Source organism: Elaeis guineensis, chromosome 1, assembly GCF_000442705.2.
Source record: "Elaeis guineensis isolate ETL-2024a chromosome 1, EG11, whole genome shotgun sequence".
NCBI lineage: Eukaryota > Viridiplantae > Streptophyta > Magnoliopsida > Arecales > Arecaceae > Elaeis > Elaeis guineensis.
In genome coordinates this window covers 922,119-944,932 of record NC_025993.2, presented here as the reverse complement: position 1 = coordinate 944,932, position 22,814 = coordinate 922,119, and the positions used below count along the sequence as shown (strand labels likewise).

The 22,814-nt window shown below is 35.9% G+C and overlaps 1 protein-coding gene across 4 annotated transcripts in view; it reads right to left on the bottom strand.

The window, feature by feature from the left end:
• The window catches only part of LOC105035989 (probable cellulose synthase A catalytic subunit 8 [UDP-forming]), a 42,564-nt gene extending 21,328 nt beyond the window's left edge, over positions 1–21,236 (bottom strand). For 2 of the 4 annotated variants that reach the window (XM_010911719.4, XM_073248728.1), the window contains exons 1-7: positions 8,948–9,344; positions 4,705–4,894; positions 4,341–4,621; positions 4,102–4,219; positions 3,767–3,953; positions 2,004–2,270; positions 1,532–1,877 (exon numbers count right to left, since the gene is read on the bottom strand). In XM_010911719.4, coding sequence (XP_010910021.3) covers positions 1,532–1,877; positions 2,004–2,270; positions 3,767–3,953; positions 4,102–4,219; positions 4,341–4,621; positions 4,705–4,894; positions 8,948–8,959 — 1,401 coding nt within the window. In that variant the 5' untranslated portion in view covers positions 8,960–9,344. Of the gene's footprint in view, positions 1–1,531; positions 1,878–2,003; positions 2,271–3,766; positions 3,954–4,101; positions 4,238–4,340; positions 4,622–4,704; positions 4,895–8,947; positions 9,345–21,164 lie in introns of those variants that run through there. The other 2 variants (XM_073248512.1, XM_073248994.1) reach the window with 2 other exon arrangements.
• Positions 21,237–22,814: the final 1,578 nt, after the last annotated feature.

Here is a 22,814-nt window from a genome sequence, read left to right as displayed (position 1 = left end):
TTAAATCATACCAAAATCATAAGATTTTGGTATGATTTCCTCATATTTTCATTTTACCTCATTCTTATCCTATTTCTAACAACAAAAATAAAAAAATAAAATATTTACTAATAAAATAACAGATTATCTTATCTCCAGCCAAAGATCAGCTTCTCCTCGAACCACTCCTCCAATTTCACAAAATTTTGCCCCTTTTTTCTAATTTTTTGAAGGTCTCAACGAAACCGTTGAGACCTTCGTAGCCCACGGGTGTTCTCTGAGAAATCTCAGAGAACACTCTTCGGTGTGGGTGCTAATTAAAGCACCAGGCCCACCCCCCTCCCGGCCCCCCACGTGAAAAGGCCCACTCCCCCCTCCCCTCCCCACATTTTGAAGTGGGGCTGTCGGTATGGTTTGGTTCAGGCCGAACCAGCATCGAACCGAACCATACCGCCCGATTCCGGACGGTATGGGCCCAAACCATGCCGAACCGGGCGGTTCGGTGCGGTTCGGGGTCGTTTTTCGGAAAAAAGGCCCGAACCGGACCGGTAAGGCATCGGTCCGGCTGGTACGCACCGTACCAGGCGGTTTGGCCCGGTACGGCGAACGCTGGGGCTAGGTACCCACTCCACTCCTATATAAATTCGTCTGTAGAGAAATCCTAGTATATTAAGATCTCTACGTTCTTAGGGCAGAACTATCCCATTGAGGAGACAGGATCTATGCCGTCGTTATTGATTTTTTCCTCCATAGAATGTTGATACGACGATCGTTAATGGCCGCTTAGGGATTTCAAGGTATGATTGATTATTATTATCTTCTTTTTTTGGGATGTATTGTTAAATAATTTTTGTATTCTAATTTTCTATATGAGAGTCATGGGAAAATATTCTTCAATACAATCCCCACATCTTAGTTCGCCAAACATCCTAAGCTCAGTTGACTAGCATCCCTATCCTCTTACGAGATATCTAGGGTTTTGAACATCATGGTGGCATCTACACCGTATTTTTTGAAATGAAAAAGCATCACACCTTAGCTCTTTTGTAACCACGCCTCAACAAATGTAATTTAGTAAATCATGTGATATACCTTGATATGAGCAATATGAAGTAGAGGTTGACCATCATTGAAATGTGACATCCAAGTGCGACCGAAATTGAAGGGTAAGGTACAATACACACAGACATGTTGATCATAGGTACTCCTTTGGTTCTTTAATCATCTATTAAGACAGAAGTAAATGAATTTTGTTCGTTCCATGGATAAAGAAAAATATTATGACTTACACAATTAATGTACAATTTGGAAGTCATGCATGTATGCAGCATGAACAAATACAAGTATCTATAGTTCTGCATTAAATATATGTGGTCATTAACAATTATGATTTGTCCAATAGAATTATGGAGATTAATTGTGATTTCACATGCAAACAAATGTATATTTTTTCCAGCAGGCTATAGGCTATTACCATAAAGGTAGTTCAGATATAATGATTAGTAAATAAACAAATATAAAATCAAAAAGTACAGCCATGAAGACTTAGTACCTTCATTGTCCTTCTTTCCTTAGCAAATGTTGGACATATGTTGTACTTTAGATAATCCACCTTCTGTGAGAAATAAAATTCAGGAGCCCTTGGTTCAATATTGAATTTTTTACAGAATGGCACCCATTTCCTAGCAAACTGACAGGTTAGTGTTAGGGCTTCAAAAGTCAACAGTGAGGCCCCATCATCAGAGACATAACACGTAACACTCTCGGCTGGATAATCCACAGCCAGGATTGAGAGCACAGTGTTTGAAGTGACAAGGGGTGGTTCTTTCAGTGGATCCACAGTAGTAACAAACACATCAATGCAGGCAAGCTGACATGGTTTTCCTGGTTGGTTATATCTGAAAAGAAGACGATTCTGCACCTTATACACATAGTTGGACAGATAACTTAGAGACTTAAAATAGACATCCAGAAATACATATGCATGTACGCACGCGCGCGCGCACACACACAGAGAGATTTACCTCAAACATAAGCGTTCTGGATATGTTATCCTTGTAATAGGTTGCCATTTGGGGAGCTGATTCAAAATCCAAGATAAAGCAAACCAGGATTCACAAATAATTGAGGTTAACCAAAGTCCATATGCATTATGGACTGGATTAACAAGGCGATACCGGAAGAAGAATGCTAATGCTACAATCTGAAAGATCATAACAACCCTATATGGATTAATCTTTGAGGAGGGGATGGACACCTTTCTAGAAAGTGGCTGACGAAGTTCCTCATCCCTGGAAGCAGGGAAGAAAATAACTTAAAACAATATGCAGGAAAAAAAATGTACAAACCATTAATGAAACAGTAAAAAAGTAAGCACTTTTGAATCACTTTATAAACTACCTAAAGAGAAAAACTCTATTAACAATTCAGAAAGTCCTTCAATGTCATTCCATCCTCTGAGAGTATAGCATTGAGACAATGAAAACAAATGCTTCACAATATCTTATATGAAAACAAAGTTTCAAAATATCTTATATGATCAATTTTATCTGATGCACCATCGGCATTTCCATTCTTAACCGGACACTTGTTTCATATGACTTCATTTGTTGAAATAGACTTCAAGACTCATGTTCATAGGGCCCTGCAACATTTCAGAAACGAATCAACATGCCTTGTTCCAAAATCGTACATAACATGGGGATGGCAGTAGTTATTTTCTTATGACAAGTTTGTAGAGATAAGGATTACAAGTACCCACACTTGTCAGCACTCCATCATCCAGTCATAATTTAGTGTTTGCAATAAATCTAAAAACTAATTCAAAGCCAAAAAATTGGGCAAATTGCTAAAGAAAGTGAGGGATAATGAAAACTATAATGATTGGATGAAAACTATAATGATTGGATCTAAAAACAAACAATAAAAACATGTCAGTTAATGCATCGACTTATACAAGAATTATAAGTTCAACATTGAATGTTTAGATATTCACTGTATTTGGTGAATCATTGGTGCATAAACACATATTTGGATTTATACATAAAATCAAGGAGAAATATTTGACAAAAGATTACACTAATTTCAGAATCATGCTATAGATTATAGAAGCATGAGTTGGAAGCATCATGCATGTCATTAGCAATTTTTTTTTTTTTGGGGGGGGGGGGGGTCATTATGAGACATTTTTTCTCAACATCAATTGCCAGAATTTGTTAATTGTCCTCGTCATATATTATCATGTATGAACTATTATCACTCATTTCTTTACTTTTTTAACCCTTTAGTCCTTTGAGGATAAATAAGGGCCTCTTATCCACCAATATACAAGCAAGGCAACTATTCATGAAAATGGATTACAAACAGATTAATAAAATTTTTACTCGTACATAGAATTTTTTTTCTAAGAAACAACCCCATTTCAAAATGAATTAATCATTGATCTAGTCATAATGCTTAAACTTATTAAAATAAGCAGAACTCTTATAGTCACAAAGAACTGAAAAGACAGGCAAAAATTGTTACCAACTTGGACACAACATTCATTCGCGATTACTTAAAAAAAAAAATCTTACGAAAAAGAAATTGAGGAGACAGCAATCAAAAATATATTCCATATTAAATTTTACTATAACTTCTACCAAGTTATTGAGCATTGTATAGCTTATTGTAATAGTGAGAGTTCCATTACTTTACCCATATAACCATGAGTTAGACAAAGTTTCCATGGTAAATCAAGAATCATCAACTCAGATATGAAAAGTATGATACGTTAAAAACTTCATACCTTTCTAACTGATCCCTTTCCACTTCCAAAAGAGGACTAAAATCATTTACTTTAAGCAATGTCTCATGCCCTCTAGTTGTGCATGACATCGTCTGCTGAGAAAGCTTCCACTGCTGAAGCCTTTCCCTCCAGAAAGCAGTATTAAAGCTCATTAGGACTGATTCCCGTGGATATTCTTTCTCGATAGCTGGAAATGAAACAAAGGAAGCACAATCATGAAACTTCAAAGAGCAGAAAGGTTGAAAATGAAGATGTAAAGGTGCATGCACAATTCCCTGCAATTTGAAGGAGATGAAAGTTTTAAAACTCAAAAAAATGCCTAACAAAGTAAATACCTGAATAGAATGGTACAGGAGAAGGAAGGAAATAATCTATTCTCCCACCCCGAATGTCAAAAGATGGATATGAGAATGTACACCTCTTTATGAAATGAGAGGGTAGCCCAGTATATGCCTGTCACCAGCAAAAACACTGCTTACAGACTGTGATGAGTCCAAGATAATGATTATAATGGATAACTATTCAAATGATGGAAAGCAAATGCAGAAAGAGAAAGGTGAATATAAATACTAACCTTTAGACCCTTCCAGATAATTCTCCTTGGAGGAAAATCTAATGGAACAATTGTCTTGTTTGGATAGTGTGAGGCGTCATTTTCTTGTTCCCATCTATAATTTGCAGCAGTGTATAAATCTTTACTGGATGCAGGGCTTTCCAAGTTGCTTGAGTCCACAATATGTTTCGAATTGTGTTCCCAGCTATCAGCAGTGCATTGTAGTTCATCACTTACTATTGCAGGAAACTCTGTCCCACCAATAGAGCTCTTCCACTTTGTTAGATTCAGATTTGAATTATCTGTTAATCAAAGTATTGGAAACATATGAATTTATGAATTTATGCTCCTTATGGCTGAAAAAGCATCAGTATGTCAAGCTAACCGGTGTGCCTCTTGTAGGTATTGCTGCATTTAGGACATGATTGATTCCCCACTTTCCACATAAATTCATAGCAGGTCCTGCACACTGGATATCCACACTCGTTGCAAGCAAGAGGTGGCCTCCCATCTTGATGAGACCCTAGCCAACTTCGACAAACTTCACAGAATTGATCATGTATTTTCTTTCTGATCTGGAAAAATATAGCGATATACTAAGGCCTTGGACTAATTTACCGTCAAAGGGGCTTGACTGATAAAGCAGGAAGTGCTGGAAAGTTTGTAGCCAATTCAAGTTTATAACAGAGTCATGATAATGCTAAAGATTAGTAAAAATAAAAAATTATGTTTATATGACATATTGCATACATAAAAGATCAAATGGTACATTTAGTACTAATTTGACAGTACAGCAAATTGTTTAGATTAAGATCAAGCTTTCAGTTTTCATCCAGGATTGGAATCTTATCCAGTAAACTTTAAGAAGAAACAAAGTACTTGATAATTGGAGAAATATCATGAAAACAATTATAAGAATTAAAGTGCTAGTACAATATTGCACCACCCAAATGTATTCAAAGTAATGGGGCACTTTGTGCTGAAAGAAGGGAAAAAAAACAATGAACGAATAAGAAAAACAAATGAGCCACTGTAGTAAATTATAGACCAGATGAGAGACAGAAAAGCTCTGAAAACCATCTCAGCTTATTACAGTGTTATCTTCTTGCTTGCACAACTGATGGTAGACTGAAGGATAAATAAAGGTAAATTGGTGGACATGACAAGTGTAAAGACCACTTGCTTGCAATTTGTTGATGACACGTTAGTATTTTGTGAGGCTAGTGAAGGTTATATTTATCTTGCAGTGTTTTGAGCTGATGATTAAATTAATATACATGGGAAATGAGAGCCGAGTTGGAAGTTAAATTGATGGACATCTTGAAATGTAAGCTAGACAAGTTTCCTGTCACCCATCTGAGTTGGCCATTAACAACCTGAGGGACTTGGAAAAACTGACTGGTTACCTCTAGTAGATAAAGTTGAAAGAAGGTAGCCCATTTTAAAAGGCAAGTTACTTTCAGCCGTGGAGGGGGAAGATAGGCATTAGTTGCCTCTGTCTTAGCAGCTATGCCATTGTATTACTTTTCCTTTTCCTCAGTTCCTAGATGGGTCTAATGAAGAATCGATAGAATAAGAAGACATTTCTTACAGAGACAGAGAGGTGAATAGGGGCTATTACTTAGCGAGCTGGAAGCATTTGCAAAGATAAAAACCAAGGAGGACTAGCAATACAAAGTCTGCATAACTAATTCTTTCTTGTGAGGTAAATGATGGGGGAAACTGCTTTCAAATGGCAAAGATATATGGAATCCATGATCCTTAATTCCTATGACAGAAGGGCAGGATTAAAGAGGGATCCTGTTCATCCTGGACAGATGCAGCTTTTTGGAGAGGGGTGCTTAAAAGTAAAGACAGTTTCAGCTGTGTTACATCCTATATTTTGGGAAATGGGAGGTCAACTTGTTTTTTGTTTAAAAGAGATGCATCGAGGAGTAGTACTGATATAAATGTTTCCTAACCTTTTCAGTATGGCAGTTGACCCTAAAGCCTTGTGGCAACTCAAGTTAAGAAAGAGACGGGAACATTCTCTTGGGCATTATCTGTCGAGAGAAGTGTTACCGAAGACTATGCTCAGAAATTTGCCAGTCCACTTTAGATAATTAGATACAGATTTCTACTTTACCCCCACAGCAGATGAACAAAGTCAGATGGAGATGGAATTGGAATTGTTGAGGCTTCTTCTCTGTAAATTGAAAGGATGAAAACATGTATGGAAGGTTCCAGCTCCTGGGAAGGTAAAATCTTAACATTGCAAGCCATCAAAAGAAAAGAGCTAAGTGCTGGTAATCTTGCTAAGAGAATTAGCTCCATTCTCCTTCATGTTTCCTATGCAATGATGCTACAGATATTGAATTTCATATGTCTTGTAGACATAAAACGACAAGAAGAATTTGGAAGAGTTGTACGGAAAAGTTACAATTTAAAGGTTGGCCTGGGTCTCTACTTCTACTTGCAACATGTTGGTTATGGCAATCTAGTGGACCATACAGAAGGAGAGGAATAAGAGGATTTTCAGTTTTCCACAGATAGATCCAGAAAAGATGAAGAACTTATGCAAGAAATTACCAAACACCGGAAAGAATGGCTGCATCTACCTCTTCGAAGCATGAAAAATCTTTGAATCATGTTAAGAATCTTTACTTTTCTTCATGTTGTTTTCTAAATGTTTTCTACTTCATTTCATTATTTCATGAAATGCACTGATGGATACTCCCCGCCTTTGTATCAAAGAGAAAAGATATTCCATTCCAAAAAGCTGATGAAACATTAAGGAGACTTAATTATGACCAAGAAGTCAACACTCAACAATGTAGGTCAGGGTTTCAAATATCAGTACTAGGCTTCATCTTGGTATGCTCCTGAGAAGGTATGGTATTGGGATAGGATGGTATGGTTGGGATGGCCTGAAATAGTCAAAAAATAACATAAAATAAAATAAAAAAAAGAAATATAAATATATATATATATATATATATATATAGTATCTAGGTTAGTCCCAACCATCCCACTGCAGGGATGCACCTCAGATGATTGGGACAGGTCGGAACATCCAAATTCAAAAGAGAATCAGTGTTCCACACCTGTCTCAATCCTGTTTCCTGTCAGAATGGTACCATGGATACTGTCGCTTTTCAATAGGACCTAATTTCTTGATACCTGTACGAGTTAGAGTGAATTTGGGACTTCCAAGGATCAGAGCCAAGTTAATAAGGGCAAGATACTTGATAGGAAGAGCTCCAGGTTTGTAGTCAAGGGCAGAAGCAAGCTAGGTTTATAGTCAAGGGCAGAAGCAAGCTTGCTCTATCTGGATGCTGCAAATATATACAAAAGAACACAAGCAGTTTACAACAAGTCCCTGAAAGTTTTGAAGACAAGGTGGAAAAATTTAGCTGCCATGATCTGGTCCAAAACTGGAGATGGTTGTACTTCATGAAATTAATAAATTCAAGCATGACCTCCATAAGGCTAGATGGCAGACAATTTTGCATATCAAATTACAACCTGTGAAGTTTGAGATTGTCAAATGAACTCAGAACCTAATGCCAATCATTTGACTTGGTACAACATACACAGCCAAGGTTCCTGTAGGCAAGAGGAGTCTGAAGACCAAAACCAAAAGACCAGTTGGCAGGAAATATATTTTAATAGCTATTTATTTCAAGCTAATGCAACAAGGGAGAACTTTAGGCATAAATGGAGTCTACATGACAAAGAAAAGTGTTCAGATTAAGTCTCAGTTTGCCTTTTTGGCTCGTAAGTTATGCTTTGGAGATGAAAGGCGTTTCTTTTATAAGATTTTTGTTCCTTTCTATTTCTCCTAGAGTCTTTCCAAGTCTAAATTAACCTAACGTGATTGCTCCTTTGTTCTACAAGAATAAGAACAGTTAATACAACAGCTCTCCTTGCATGCCAACAAATGGACAGGTTTCTTGCCAAGCCCCTCTCGTGTATAGTTGCCTTAGCTAGGAATTTGACTTCCAATGCATAAAGGGATATGAATTGAGAGCCAAATGTAAAATATTCTCTAACTTTTGTCTATCTAGTACTTTCATACATGTAAGTATGCTTGTCTTCACGTAGTAAGTTTTCAAGTACTTCTGCCAGTCTTGCAGATTACATTTAGCTTATATCAAATGAGAAAAACCTTACAAAGTGTAGTAGTACATGCACATTCCAGTCTACGTTTAGACTACATTAATGATCCTGCCAGATTATCTTTGTAATTTACCATGTGTAGGGCTTCATACCACATTTCATTCCACCAATCATGTAGTCCAGCATAAAATTCTATGAACTGGCCGAGTTTCCTACTGATCAGTTATGCTTGCGTGAACTGATGTGTTTGGACAAGCCACTTAGACAACAGAACGCCAAGAACTTTTCAAGATTTAGTGGAGACAAAAGAAAAAGGGAAAGAAAAGAAAAGATTCCACCTTTCATCCCTCAATCGGAACAAAGTCTTGCAGAGCCACAGAAAAAGCGAATCTTTCCCAACAATAGGGAAATCCAATCACGGTAAAAGTTAAAGGAGGCTAAATGCAGCATGTTACCATAAACCCCATTGCCTCAAAGGACAACGCTGTAAGAGATGATTCAAGGTAAACAAGGTCGATACGTTCTCTCACCGGTTTCTCCATCAGACGGAGGTAGCCTTCGCTAGACTATAGTCTGTGTCCTCTTCTTCGTTTCCCCCGTTCCCTTGGAGATGGCCTCGAGAAGGTAGCAAGGAGGACGGCGTGGAGGGTGGGGGTGCTGGCAGAAGAATGGAAAGAGGAATGGGAAGAGAAACAAGACCCGGTCCTGGGGACAGGAATGCGGAGCTCCATGGGGTTTGGGAAGGGGGGAGTGGCGAGCGCTCGCGAGAGAGAGAGAGAGAGAGAGAGAGAGAGAGAGAGAGCAATAGAGCGAGCGCCACGGGAAGGGGACCACCTGCCATGGAAAGCTCTCTGTAAGACTTTTGAGTTAGTTTTAGTTTGCCAAAGACGAGCCCCGGGCGACTCCGAGGGGCAGGGGAGCGGAGAAGGTCCCAACCACTCCTACCACCAGTGTAAAAAACCTACACTGCCGCTATGTCGTGGGCAGCCGCATACTTTGTGACATGACAGATGATGCGGTCGCTAGTAACAAATGGCAAACCTATGAAAACAAATCATATTTATTTTTATAATTTTTTTTCATTTTTTATGATATTCAAAATAAATTCTTCTTGTTAATATCTAACCTAAGCATATAAGACGAGATGAACAAGTCAGTCACCTCCGAGGAGGTTGGGATGACCTAATGACCGTCTTCTCCCTCTTTCTCCTTTTTTTTTTTTATATTTTTATTATTTTAAATATTAAAAAAATTTCACATCCAAAGGAATTGCAGCAATTCGTGGGATCAGCCACCGACATTTTCATAATAACACATTGCATTCAAGCTTTTTTTTTTTTTTTTTTTTTTTTGAAACGAGAGTTTGAGCCATGGAATATTTGATTTTGTCCTTCTCTTACAAAATTCTATATCATGATTTTATTATAATTCATTTTGAACTTGAGCTCATAGATAAATAAATAAATAAATATCTACTTGACTCCAAATTGGGTTCAATATTGCAATTTGGATTAAAGACTTGGATAACCAAATCGCATCTTAGCACAATGGGATTTTTAACCTGCATACTAAGTGGATTAAGTGCTTGCCACTTGACCTAACGTAAACCTACCATATTCAAGAAATTTAACCCACCTTCAACATCAAGGATCCAACATAACTATATTAATCCTTTCTCCTAGATTTTTTATATGCTCTAGTATTGGTTAAAGTGGAGGCTTTTGGAAGACCTTGGTGCCGATTAAAGTGAAGGTTTTGTCAAATAATGGGATAAATTAGGTAGACCTAGTCTACCAGCTCGACTATATATCAAGCCTATCCAATCTATCATATGGATAATGTAATAACTCAGATTAAAAAATAATAATAATAATAAAAAGAAGAGAACAGAAGAGGACTCCTGATAGAGTCCGTCTTCCCTCTTTGAATCAGAATGGGATTGGGACTCTAGGAGCCCTAGATCCCATCTATAAATTTTCTCTTCTTTATCTTAAGCAAGCCATGAAAACATCAGACTTCCTCTCTCTTCTGTCTCCCTCTTTTCTTTCGATGGAGTCGTTGATTGCCTTCATCGTGCCCACCGAAAATCAAGACCGGAGATGCCACCGAAACCAAGGTAAGGTCCCAATCCTTCCTTGTCTCTCTCTTGCTCATCTTCTCACAACCCCAGACCTCACCGTCGGCCATCAATTTTGCTGAAAATAAATTCCAAAGAAGATCCCCTATTTTCTCCATGTTATCTTTTTTTTTCTTTTCGTCACTGGTTGCCGTCGTCGGTCACCAGACCCGATCTCTCGACGTCGTCGGGGACTGCTCCACCGGTCGGAGTGGTGGTCAATTGGAGGGGAGGCCCTTAGTTCGGGAAAAGGAGGACGAAGGACCTCTCCTGTTCCGTGAAGAAGAGAACCACACAGGTCCTCTGCTCCCGTGAAAAGAAAAGAAAAAGGAAAAAGGAAAAAGAAAAGAAAAAAGAAAAAGAAGAAGAAAGAAAAAAAGAAAAGAAAAAGAAAAGAAAAAGAAAAAAAAAAGAGAAAGAAAAAAAAAGAGAGAATTTTCTCTCTCTCCTCTCCATCCTTTCTCTTCCTCTTTCCTCTCTCCTCTCTCTATATTTTTTCTCTCTAGATTCTCTCTCTATTCTCTCTCTCTAGATCTTTCTCTCTTTTTGTGGATTTTATCTCTCTAGAATCTTTCTCTACTCTCTCTCTGATTGCATCACAGATCCTAGGATAAATTTAAAATAAAAATATGATGATTTGAGATTGCTCCAAAATTCGTGCGGTAGATCTGATCCCAGTTCGATCCTATTCGAAATTGTAACACTTGATTCATATTAAGTCATCCTGATAGGACTTCTGATGATCTCGACCATGATTGCCTCATCAGAAGGATACGAAGATTCTCTCTCCACTTTCTCTCTCTATTTTTTCTCTCTAGAATTTTCTCTCTCTTCATGGATTTTCTTTCTCTAGAAGTCTTATGGATCAGTGGAGGATCCAGATACTTAGATAAATCTTAATTTTGATTAATCCTAAGAGAGGTCCTTGATTTGTGTTATCAGGATCGATTATCGGTAATTTCTCTATATGCGATTCTTATATTGATCAGGGTCATGAAAGATGATTGTCTGCATATGATATCGAGTGAAATATTTTATTAAAAAAATTCATAAATCAAAGAAGAACATTAATTTCTGTGCTTGGATCAGTCACCGGTAAAGGTAAGAATCCCTGTACATGATCATCATTATATATGTTATTTTACCATTGGTTTTATCTCATTGATTTTGCATCGTTGGATTTGAGATCGATGAATTTGTTATATCTGAGACACTGTTATTTATTTATGTGATTTTGAGCATGAGTATGTTATATCAATACATATGTATCAGCGATTGATGGCATGATTATATGGGTATGACATATTTATTACACTGCAAAATTTGAATTGATTAATGAAGTCAAATATTATAATTTTATGAAAATAAAAAGAAAAAAATATATGATTTGGACTGGCCTTGTCATGTGGAATAGCCTGCCAGGAGCTTATGCCTAGGACAGCCCCCACAGGCTTATGTGTGGAAGAATATGATCCGAAAAAGGTCATGAAGAATCTGATCCGAGAAAAATCATGAATGATTTGATCCGAGAAAGATCATGGCCACTTTGATCCGAGAAAGATCATGAATATTTCGATTCGAGGAAGATCACAAAAATCGATCCGAATAAAAGATCGTCGCATGATCCTGGTAGTCCAAAGCCAAAGCCAAAAAGAAAAAGATTTAAGATGATGTGATATTAGAAGAAAATAGAAAGATAAGACATGAAATAATCGTTGAATAAAATTATTTCACTTATTAATATATGATAATGCATCTCTTTTGATAAAACAGATAATCTATAAATATTTGCAGTATTCTGGACAGTGAACATCGACTTTTATGTGTTATTGCTTATCTTTATTTTCAGATTATATTATTATATTAGTGTGATATGGAAATTCTTACTGGACTGTAAAGCTCACACCCCTTCATCTTTCTTTTCTTCTCAGAGTTACAGGATGCTTATGGTTGGCTGTGGCCTGGATTTATGGGTGAGCAGAAGAATAAATAAGAGTGTCATAGTATCTGATCAGAGAATTGAAAAAATTTAAATTATAATTATGCAAGATTTTATGAATTATTATTGAAATAAATTATTATGGTTGATAAGGTTGTAATGATTTAATTTGGCCTTGCATATTCTTTAGGGCTTGCTCTAAGGAGTGTGCGGCCATCACGTATCCGACCCGGGTGTTGGGTTTGGGGCGTGACAGAATGGTATCAGAGCTTAGATTATGATCATTGAAGATTATGATATAAGTAATTAGGATTTGATAAAATAATATTAGAGCTTAAGTTTAAGTCACTAGGGATTATGAAGAGATATCAAAACTTTATGCATGATCAATAGGATGTGACAAAGTGAAATCAAAGAATATGATAAACAGTACTAGAACTCAGGTTTAAGGTCACTAGGGATTGTCATATAAGTGATATCAAAACTTTGGGATTATAATCAATAGAGTATGTTTGATAATATCAGAGTTTAAGATTATGATCATTAAAGGTATGATAGAATGATATTAGAGTTTAGGTTATGATCACTAGAAAATATGATTTAAGTGGTATTTGAGTTTAAGGTTATAATTATTCAGAATTATAATTTTAGTGATATCTGAACTTAGGTTATGATCATGAGGAACATGATAGATATAAAAGAGAAGATTCAATATTTAGATTTCGAATTAATAGATATTAAGATGAAATTTATGCATAAGTGGCATATGATATCTATAATAGAATTGACGAGTTATATCTTGGATTTCAATTAGTAGGGTGGCCTGAATATAAGAAGAGTTGACCCTGAAAGGAAGCGGGAGGTATTGATATGTTATGTTGAATATACTCGATGATTTTGGAATGCTAAACTTATATGGATGGAGATCATGATAACTTTTCTGATTTTGATGTTAATTATCTGAGCATTATAAATTTTAAATTTATCTGGAGGAAGTTAGGATATGGTCTAAGAAGAAATTTTATCATATGAGAAAGAAATATTTTTGAGCATTGAACCTATAGGAGGATCATATATGAAACTCAATCTTAGATGAGAAATATACTTGAATTTTATTATGAGAATATGAGATACACATTTTGATGAAATTTTTAATTACTCAAAATATCATATTCTGAATATGATTCCTTGATCTTTCAAGTTGCATTGAATTTCAAGTCAAAAGTTTATTTTTCTAAGTGGATCAAAAGCATTTTGATATTGTTGTTAAATTAAAAAAAAAATTATTTTGTCGGAGTATGATATACAGGTTATAATGAAATTTTTAATAATTCATATTATTATCTTTGGATTAGATTTTTTTAATTTTTCTTGTGATTGTTGAAGATGGTGAAGTGTATTAATTATTCAAGTCAAAGTTTAGATTTTTTTTATTTAAACTAAGACATCTTGCTAGTGTTAAATTTTGAATGACTTATACAAGGGATAAGATTTTATATGAATTTATTAATTAATATTAAGGATTGTGATGAAGGAAATTCTATAAGAAATAATCAAGTTGATTCTACTTAAGGATGTTGGCTTGAGTTCTTCTAGTTTGTCAAGTTAGAATTAATTCTTTTAAAAAAGAAAGATTGATTTAGAAATTATCTAAATGATTGTAAGGTAAATCTAAGATTAATTCCAATTGATTCTAGATATGTTGGATTCTTGAAGAGTGATGAAACTTATGCAATGATTTCAAACATAGGAAGTGGATCAAGATTTAATTTTATATGTTATACCCAAAGGTAGTAAAGATAAAGAAACTTAAAATTTTGCCCTAAGTCTTATATAAAATTTGAAGGTTGGATCTATCCTGAATTGATCTAACATATAAGGATATTTTTATCTTTGATAGACTTATATAATTTGATAAATTAAGATCAAAGTGTGCAGTAAAAGCGTGGTGGATTAAATTGATTAGAAATATTAATCTTTTAAATCAAAAGATATTATGATGGAATACATTAGTTGCAAATAAGGAAAGATTTTATTGATAATGAAATGATGCTATAAATTTTGATCTAATCTGATCATAGCCGGATAATTTTTGTCAGTAAGTTGTTTCATTATAGATAATGCCAAAAAATTTTAAATATCTCAAGTTTATTAATAGCTTGATAGTTTTGATATTAGTTCAAACTTAGAATGTCCTGACATAGATCTCATATTTTTTTTAAATTTAATATTATTACTTGGACTGATATAGAAGATTGAGGTTTTCTTAAGATGAGAGTCTACATATAAAATTTGTTAGAAGGTCAAGAGAAGAAAGAAATCGATGATTGTGAAGAGTGCCCGATGTTTAATCTTTATTTATTTTCTATCAAGGGTAGTCTGAGATAATTATGAATTTTGAGTGAAATGTATTAGACAAATAACGGTGGTATATTAATACAAGTCCAAAATGTTACAGTTCTTCAAAAAGTTGAGAAATCAATAAGAAGAGATGAATTTGAAATTTCAAATAATTTTTGTTATAACAAGATCATGAGAAATAAATAATATATAAGACATTGTCGTAAGCTTAAGAATGACATGAAGAATGTATACTTTGAAATATGTATCTCGAACGACATAACTTAAATTTCGAGGATGAAATTATTTTAAGGAGGAGAGAATGTAATAATCCAGATTAAAAAAAAAATAATAAAAAAAGAAGAGAACAGAAGAGGACTCCTGATAGAGTCCGTCTTCCCTCTTTGAATCAGAATGGGATTGGGATTCTAGGAGCCCTAGATCCCATCTATAAATTTCCTCTTCTTTATCTTAAGCAAGCCATGAAAACATCAGACTTTCTCTCTCTTCTGTCTCCCTCTTTTCTTTCGATGGAGTCGTTGATTGCCTTCACCGTGCCCACTGAAAATCAAGATCGAAGATGCCACCGGAACCAAGGTAAGGTCCCAATCCTTCCTTTTCTCTCTCTTGCTTATTTTCTCACAATCCCAGACCTCACCACCGGCCATCGATTTTGCTGGAAATAAATTCCAAAGAAGATCCCCTGTTTTCTCCATGTTACCTTTTTTTTTTCTTTCCGTCACTGGTTGCCGTCGTCGGTCATCAGATCCGATCTCTCGACGTCGTCGGGGACTGCTCCACCGATCGGAGTGGTGGTCAATTGGGGGGAGGCTCTTAGTTCGAGAACAAGGGGAGGAAGGACCTCCCCTGTTCCGTGAAGAAGAGAACCACACAGGTCCTCTGCTCCTGTGAAAAGAAAAGAAAAAGGAAAAAGAAAAAAGAAAAGAAAAAGGAAAAAGAAAAAGAGAAAAGAAAAAGAAAAAAAAAAGAAAGAGAGAATTTTCTCTCTCTCCTCTGCCTCCTTTCTCTTCTTCTTTTCTCTCTCCTCTCTCTACCTTCTCTCTCTATATTTTCTCTCTCTAGATTCTCTCTCTATTTTCTCTCTCTAGATCTTTCTCTCTTTTTGTGGATTTTATCTCTCTAGAATCTTTTTCTACTCTCTCTGTGATTGCATCACAGACCCTAGGATAAATTTGAAATAAAAATATGATGATTTGAGATTGCTCCGAAATTCGTACGGTAGATCTGATCCTAGTCCGATCCTATTCGAAATTGTAACACTTGATTCATATTAAGTCATCCTGATAGGACCTCTGATGATCTCGACCATGATTACCTCATCGAAAAGATACGAAGATTCTCTCTCTACTTTCTCTCTCTAGAATTTTCTCTCTCTTCATGGATTTTTTTCTCTAGAAGTCTTATGGATCAGTGGAGGATCAAGATACTTAGATAAATCCTAATTTTGATTAATCCTAAGAGAGGTCCTTGATTTGTGTTATCAGGATCGATTATCGATAATTTCTCTATATGCGATTCTTATATTGATCAGGATCATGAAGAGATGATTGTCTGCATATGATATCGAGTGAAATATTTTATTAAAAAAATTCATAAATCAAAGAAGAATATTGATTTTTGTGCTTGGATCAGTCACCGATAAAGGTAAGAATCCCTGTACATGATCATCATTATATATGTTATTTTACCGTTGGTTTTATCTCATTGATTTTGCATCGTTAGATTTGAGATCGATGAATTTATTATATCTGAGACACTATTATTTATTTATGTGATTTTGAGCATGAGTATGTTATATCAATACATATGTATCAGCGATTGATGGCATGATTATATGGGTATGATATATTTATTATACTGCAAAATTTGAATTGATTAATGAAGTCAAATATTATAATTTTATGAAAATAAAAAGAAAGAGAAATATGGTTTGGACTGGCCTTGTCATGTGGAATAGCCTGCCAGGAGCTTATGCCTGGGACAGCCCCCACAGGCTTATGTGTGGAAGAATATGATCCGAGAAAGATCATGAAGAATCTGATCCGAGAAAAATCATGAATGATTTGATCCGAGAAAGATCATGGCCACTTTGATCCGAGAAAGATCATGAATATTTCGATCCGAGAAAGATCACAGAAATCGATCCGAATAAAAGATCGTCGCATGATCCTGGTAGTCCAAAGTCAAAGCCAAAAAGAAAAGGATTTAAGATGATGTGATAATAGAAGAAAATAGAAAGATAAGATATGAAACAATCATTGAATAAAATTATTTCACTTATTAATATATTATAATGTATCTCTTTTGATAAAACAGATAATCTATAAATATTTGCAGTATTCTGGACAGTGAACATCGATTTTTATGTGTTATTGCTTATCTTTATTTTCATATTATATTATTATATTCATGTGATATGAGAATTCTTACTGGGCTGTAAAGCTCACACCCCTTCATCTTTCTTTTCTTCTCAGAGTTACAGGATACTTATGATTGGCTGTGGCCTGGATTTACGGGTGAGCAGAAGAATAAATAAGAGTGTTATAGTATCTGATCAGAGAATTGAAGAAATTTAAATTGTAATTACGCAAGATTTTATGAATTATTGTTGAAATAAATTATTATGGTTGATAAGGTTGTAATGATTTAATTTGGCCTTGCATATTCTTTAGGGCTTGCTCTAAGGAGTGTGCGGCCATCATATATCCGATCCGGATGTTGGGTTCGAGGCATGACAAAAAAAATATTATATTTTAAAATAAAAAATTAAAAAAAAATAAGAGTGCTCCACCCTCTCCGAGACCCAAAACCCCAGTCCTGAATGCTCCATTCTCTCTCAAAATTTTAGCCGCTCCACCCTAGTGTCCAATGCTCTTGCTGCCTATGCACCACCCCTCCTCTCCACTCTCAAGCTATATAGCCCCCCTCTAGGAGGACATTGGCCAAACACCTAATTATTTCTTAAGCATCGGATTTACTACTCAAGCACTGAATTATTGTCGCTATAGGGACCAAATTCCATGAGAATTCCCTCTAGGGTGGATCTATCAAATCTTATGACTCAATACTATTATTCAAAAAAATTGATAGTGTTTCTGTCTAGTAGAATCCAAGTTTCCATAATATTTTTAATATATTGCCTGAAGAAATTGATAGTATTTCTCACAAGTAGAATCTAAGTTTCCATAATATCCATTCAATACTATGGCTCAAAGAAATTGATAGTATTTTTAGCTAGTAAAATCCAAGTTTCCATAATATTCAGATCTATGTAAGACTGATCAATATCTTCTCCACTACCAAAGATGTGGGTAAAAGAGAGATTTTTAACCAAAATAATATTATTTTTAAAATAATTTACCAAACTAATGTTCTTTCAAAAGTATTTACAAAAATACTGTCGAAGGCAAAGTCACCCTATGATAGGATGACTTTCTGTACTGACTCAGTACGTCCAACGTCACATTGAGTAGACGCATTGGACAACAAAAATTGCCTTATGATAAGGTGACTTATAGAATCATCTTAAAATAGGATGACTCTATGAGTTGCTCTCTCATAGAACGACTTAACGTAACTTAGACAAAAAAAAAAACCCAACCTCCCTCTTCCTCGTTGCGAGAACCCCCGGTCCCCAGCAGCCCTCCATCCTCCTCTCTGTCCACCCCCCTCTTCCTCCCTGGCTCGAGAACTCTCGGATCCCCAGCGACCCACCCTCCTCCTCTCAACCTGCCCCACCTCTCCCTCCTCCTCCCGGTGCGAGAACCCTCCCCGATCCCCGACAGCCCTCTCTCCTCTAAGAAATTTTAAGATATTTACCAAAACTTAACTGACCGAGGAGGGTTCTCGCATCAGGGAAGAAGAGGGAGCGTCCAACACCAGATTGGGCAGACGCATTGGACAATAAAAATTGTCTTATAATAGGAAACTTATAGAGTCATCTTAAGATAAGATGACTCTATGAATCGCCCTCTCATAGAGTGATTTAACATGACTTAGCCCAAAAAAAAAAAACAACCTCCCTTTTTCTTAATGCGAGAACTCTCGATCCCTAGCGGTCCTCCCTCCTCCTCTCGGTGCGAGAACCCTCCCTGATCTCTGACAGCTCTCTCTCCTTCAAGAAATTTTAAGATATTTACCAAAACTTAACTGACCGAGGAGAGTTCTCGCGTCAGGGAAGAAAAGGGGAGGGGGGAAGGCCGAGAAGAGGAGGGAGGGCCGTCAGAGACCGGGAGTTCTCACATTGAGAAAGAGGGAGGTTGTTTTTTTTTTTTTTTTTAGCTAAGTCATGTTAAGTCGCTCTATGAGAGGGCGATTCATAGAGTCGTCCTATCTTAAGACGACTCTATAAGTTACCTTAGTATAAGGCGATTTTTATTGTCCAACGCATCCGCCTAATCTGGCATTAGACGTGCTAAGTCAGCACAGAAAATCATCCTATCATAGAGCGACTTTGTCTCCGACAGTATTTTAGTAAATATTTTTGAAAGAACATTATTTTGATAAATTATTTTAAAAATAATATTATTTTTGTAAAAAATCAGTAAAAGAAAGGAACAAAAAAATAAGGATAAAATAAAAGTACATGAGCTTGGAGTTAAAGAGAAAGTTTGCAATGCTCACCCTTGTTAGGAGGGAGAGTGGAGCATTCCAGATAGAAGGCTTCGAAATAAGTGGAGCATTATTTTTTATTTTTTTTTAATATGAGATGGAACATTCTATCCATATGGCAGGATTGGCAATAGGCTTGATCTATAGCCAAGCTGGCAGACTGGGTCTATCTTTTTCAAATAATAGACTTCATGTGAATGCCTTCTAAGTAAGAAAGAATGGCCTATCATAGATCCATGCATTTTATAGGAACTTTTTGTATTATTCATGAGCTTGGATTATTTGTTAGACCTGAGAATATATTTAGGTTTAAAATTAAGAAAAGCTGGCCTTGATTTGTTTGTTGTGGCATGTTTGGAGGAGGAAAAGTATCTATGTGGAGATTAGGAGGTTGTCTTTTGTTGGAGTATTTGGATCAAAGATGATGTCCAAAATATGTTATTTGGATTCTTTAACCTGCATAAGTATCTAAGATTAAATACACAGTGCATAGCTGATATTGACTAGACATACCTCCGCATAGGTTCATATACTTTTTTTTCCTTTAAAAGCTTTGTATCCTTACTGAAAGATATTATTTAAATTCTTGATCCTCTATAAATATTCAAGATCTATCCAGTATATGTCTAATGTAAGACTAAATACATATGTGCACATGTCCTCACAGCTTCTATATATATATATATAGTGTTAAGGATAGATGGATTTGTTTTGTCTTTATATCTTGGTAGGGAGGAAAGAATAGAAAAAAAAAATGGGAGAGAAAATATTAACTTTCTTTTGATTGAAAGTTTTTTTATAAAAGAAAAGAAAAAAAAAAGGAGAGAAATGAAGAGAATATAAATCCTCTCAAATCTGTAACTTTTTTCTCTTCCAAATCAAAAGGAATTAGAAAGAAAGGAATTAATAGTTAGTGAATTTTTTATAATTCCCATCTTACCCGTTTAATAATAAAGATTAAAATTAATATTACATTTCAATCCTAAAGCTTATTTTAAACCTCCTAACTAAGTCTCTCATCCTATTGAACTCCTGTGGATGGAAAAAAATCAACAATAACAAAAGGAAAGATAGAAAAAATTGAAAGATAAGATCTTTTCTTGATTTTTTTCTTGGATTTATTAGGTTTTTTTTCAAAAATATAATAGTAAAAGAAGGTTGTAATATTTACTTTCTTTTCCTTTCCTTTTTACTTTCAATCAATAAACAAAAAAATATTTTTTTTTTCTTTCTTTAAACTTCCAATCAAAAAAAAAAAAAAATACTTTCTTTCTTTTCTTCTCTCCTAACTAATATTTTCTTTCCTTTTCTTTTCTTTTCCAAACTCCCAACCAAGACGTTAGTGCCCATGCGGTAAGTTATGGGGGAAAAAAAAAAACAAGTATTGGTTGTGGTAAGGAACCAAGAAAGTAATTCTTTCTTATAGCGGAGGTAGTTTTTAAGACTGAGTGAGACTCTTTTCAAGTTAGAAGAATGCAGAAGAGGACTTGCCATCGTGGAAGTGAGCCTCTCGTGCATTCAGGTTCATCTCGGGTTATATATATATAGTCTTGTTCTCTTTAATGGGGTTTGATAGATTCAGCGAGCGTGTGCAAGTGCATGCTAGAGGAAGGCTAGGGTTGTGAGGTCTGATAGTTACCATGCATGCAACGAAGGCAAGCGACCTTAAATCAATAGCTATATATATATCATTAATTTATATACGAAGGGAGAGTAATACCTTGAATTGAACTTGGAGTTTTAGATGTCCCCTCTGGTGCAAGCCCTTCTTCCTCGTCGAGCTTAGGTGGTAACTGAGGTGACGGGCATTCTCACGGCGGGTCCACATATATTTATAGTAGAGCATAAACCAACTTCCCCCCTCGCCAAGGATTCTCCCACTTTCTAAAAAACAGGTTCCGTTCTTTAATAAGAAGCAACAGCTAGCACCCAGAAGGGCCTCTTCTCACATTGTAATAAATTAGTCATACCATCTACGCCGGCTGAATTCATATGGGAAGGTTACCTCCCCTTGTTCCATTAGCCAAAAAGAAGAAGAAAAAAAAAAAAAGACGCCATGGGATTTGACTTCTTATTCTGATCTTCCTTGAGTAGTCTTTTCATTATTTTTTTCACTTTGATAATATGTTGTAGTTAAGCTGGGAATTTCGAAATACTTTCTCATCAGATTGAAGATTCTGTTTTAGTTAACTCTTGTAAATTATTTTTCAGTAGGCCTATTAGATAAGCAGTCCTACAGGAAACTGTTTAGCGAACACCAAAGGTTTTCTGCTACTCCATGTTGCAGGAGATGAATCTAAATTAATTCTAAAAAAAAAAAATAGTGCAATACATTAATAGAGCAGTAATTAAATGTGTAAATAATGGATGACACTTTTAATTAGAATCTATACACATCAGCATTATGTAAGTTTACGGCACCCCATTTCCACCCTTCACGCCGCCCCTTCCATAAGATGCGTAAGGGGCCTAGAATTAAGCTCCCTCACATGGAAAAGAGGTGCTACCATCCGATTATTATATACCCATTCACTGTATCTACTAAAAGAACTAATTGGTTCACCTAGATCTTCTAAACAAAGACTAACCCGGCACGAGAGCAAGGCAATTTAAACATATAAAGACCTACGGGCACAGAAATTAGGGTAGGATAACAAGGTTGTGCTAGTATGCTGCTTTGAAGGCCGGCTGTGCGACACAATGCAACTTTATAATTGTTGTTTCATTTGGCTTAGGTGCAAGGATGAATTGAAATGAATAAGGTAGGACTTGTGTCAACAAGTGAACTGCAATTAGAAAGTAATGTTGAGATGGGTGGAAAGCAGCTTTGCAATACGAAAAGAATGGTCTGCAAGACTGTAACTGGCTATGAGGAGGGCAGACAGGTTAACTTGCTCTCATTCAGATAGCCCATAACTAGTGATTAATTAATAGGCACTGCATATGGATGCTTATGTATTGAGAACCAAGAAAGGAGAAACAACGAGCGAGCGAAATCACCCAGAATCTTGGTAACAAACCCAAGAGCCTAAACTTACATATTTTACGTAATATAAACACGTAACATGTATAGACTAATAATGTGGACCAATTTAAGCTTGGGTGGAGCCCCTATAAACCTGGACCCAGCCCAGGATAGCTTTGGAATAAGGCATCCAGGCCCAGTCTGACCAATAGCCCTTCGACAAAAGCATCACATTTGCTTGTGCAGTGGCCTTGCATCTTTCTTTCTTTCTTTCTTTGTTCACTGGGAAAGGTCCTCGCATGGGTTTCCTATGAATTGCGCGCCCAATCCTTCTATCTCATACCAACGTATGTGGTTTGATGCCGTTCCATACGCAAGAATCCATTTCCAGGCCTTGACATAGGG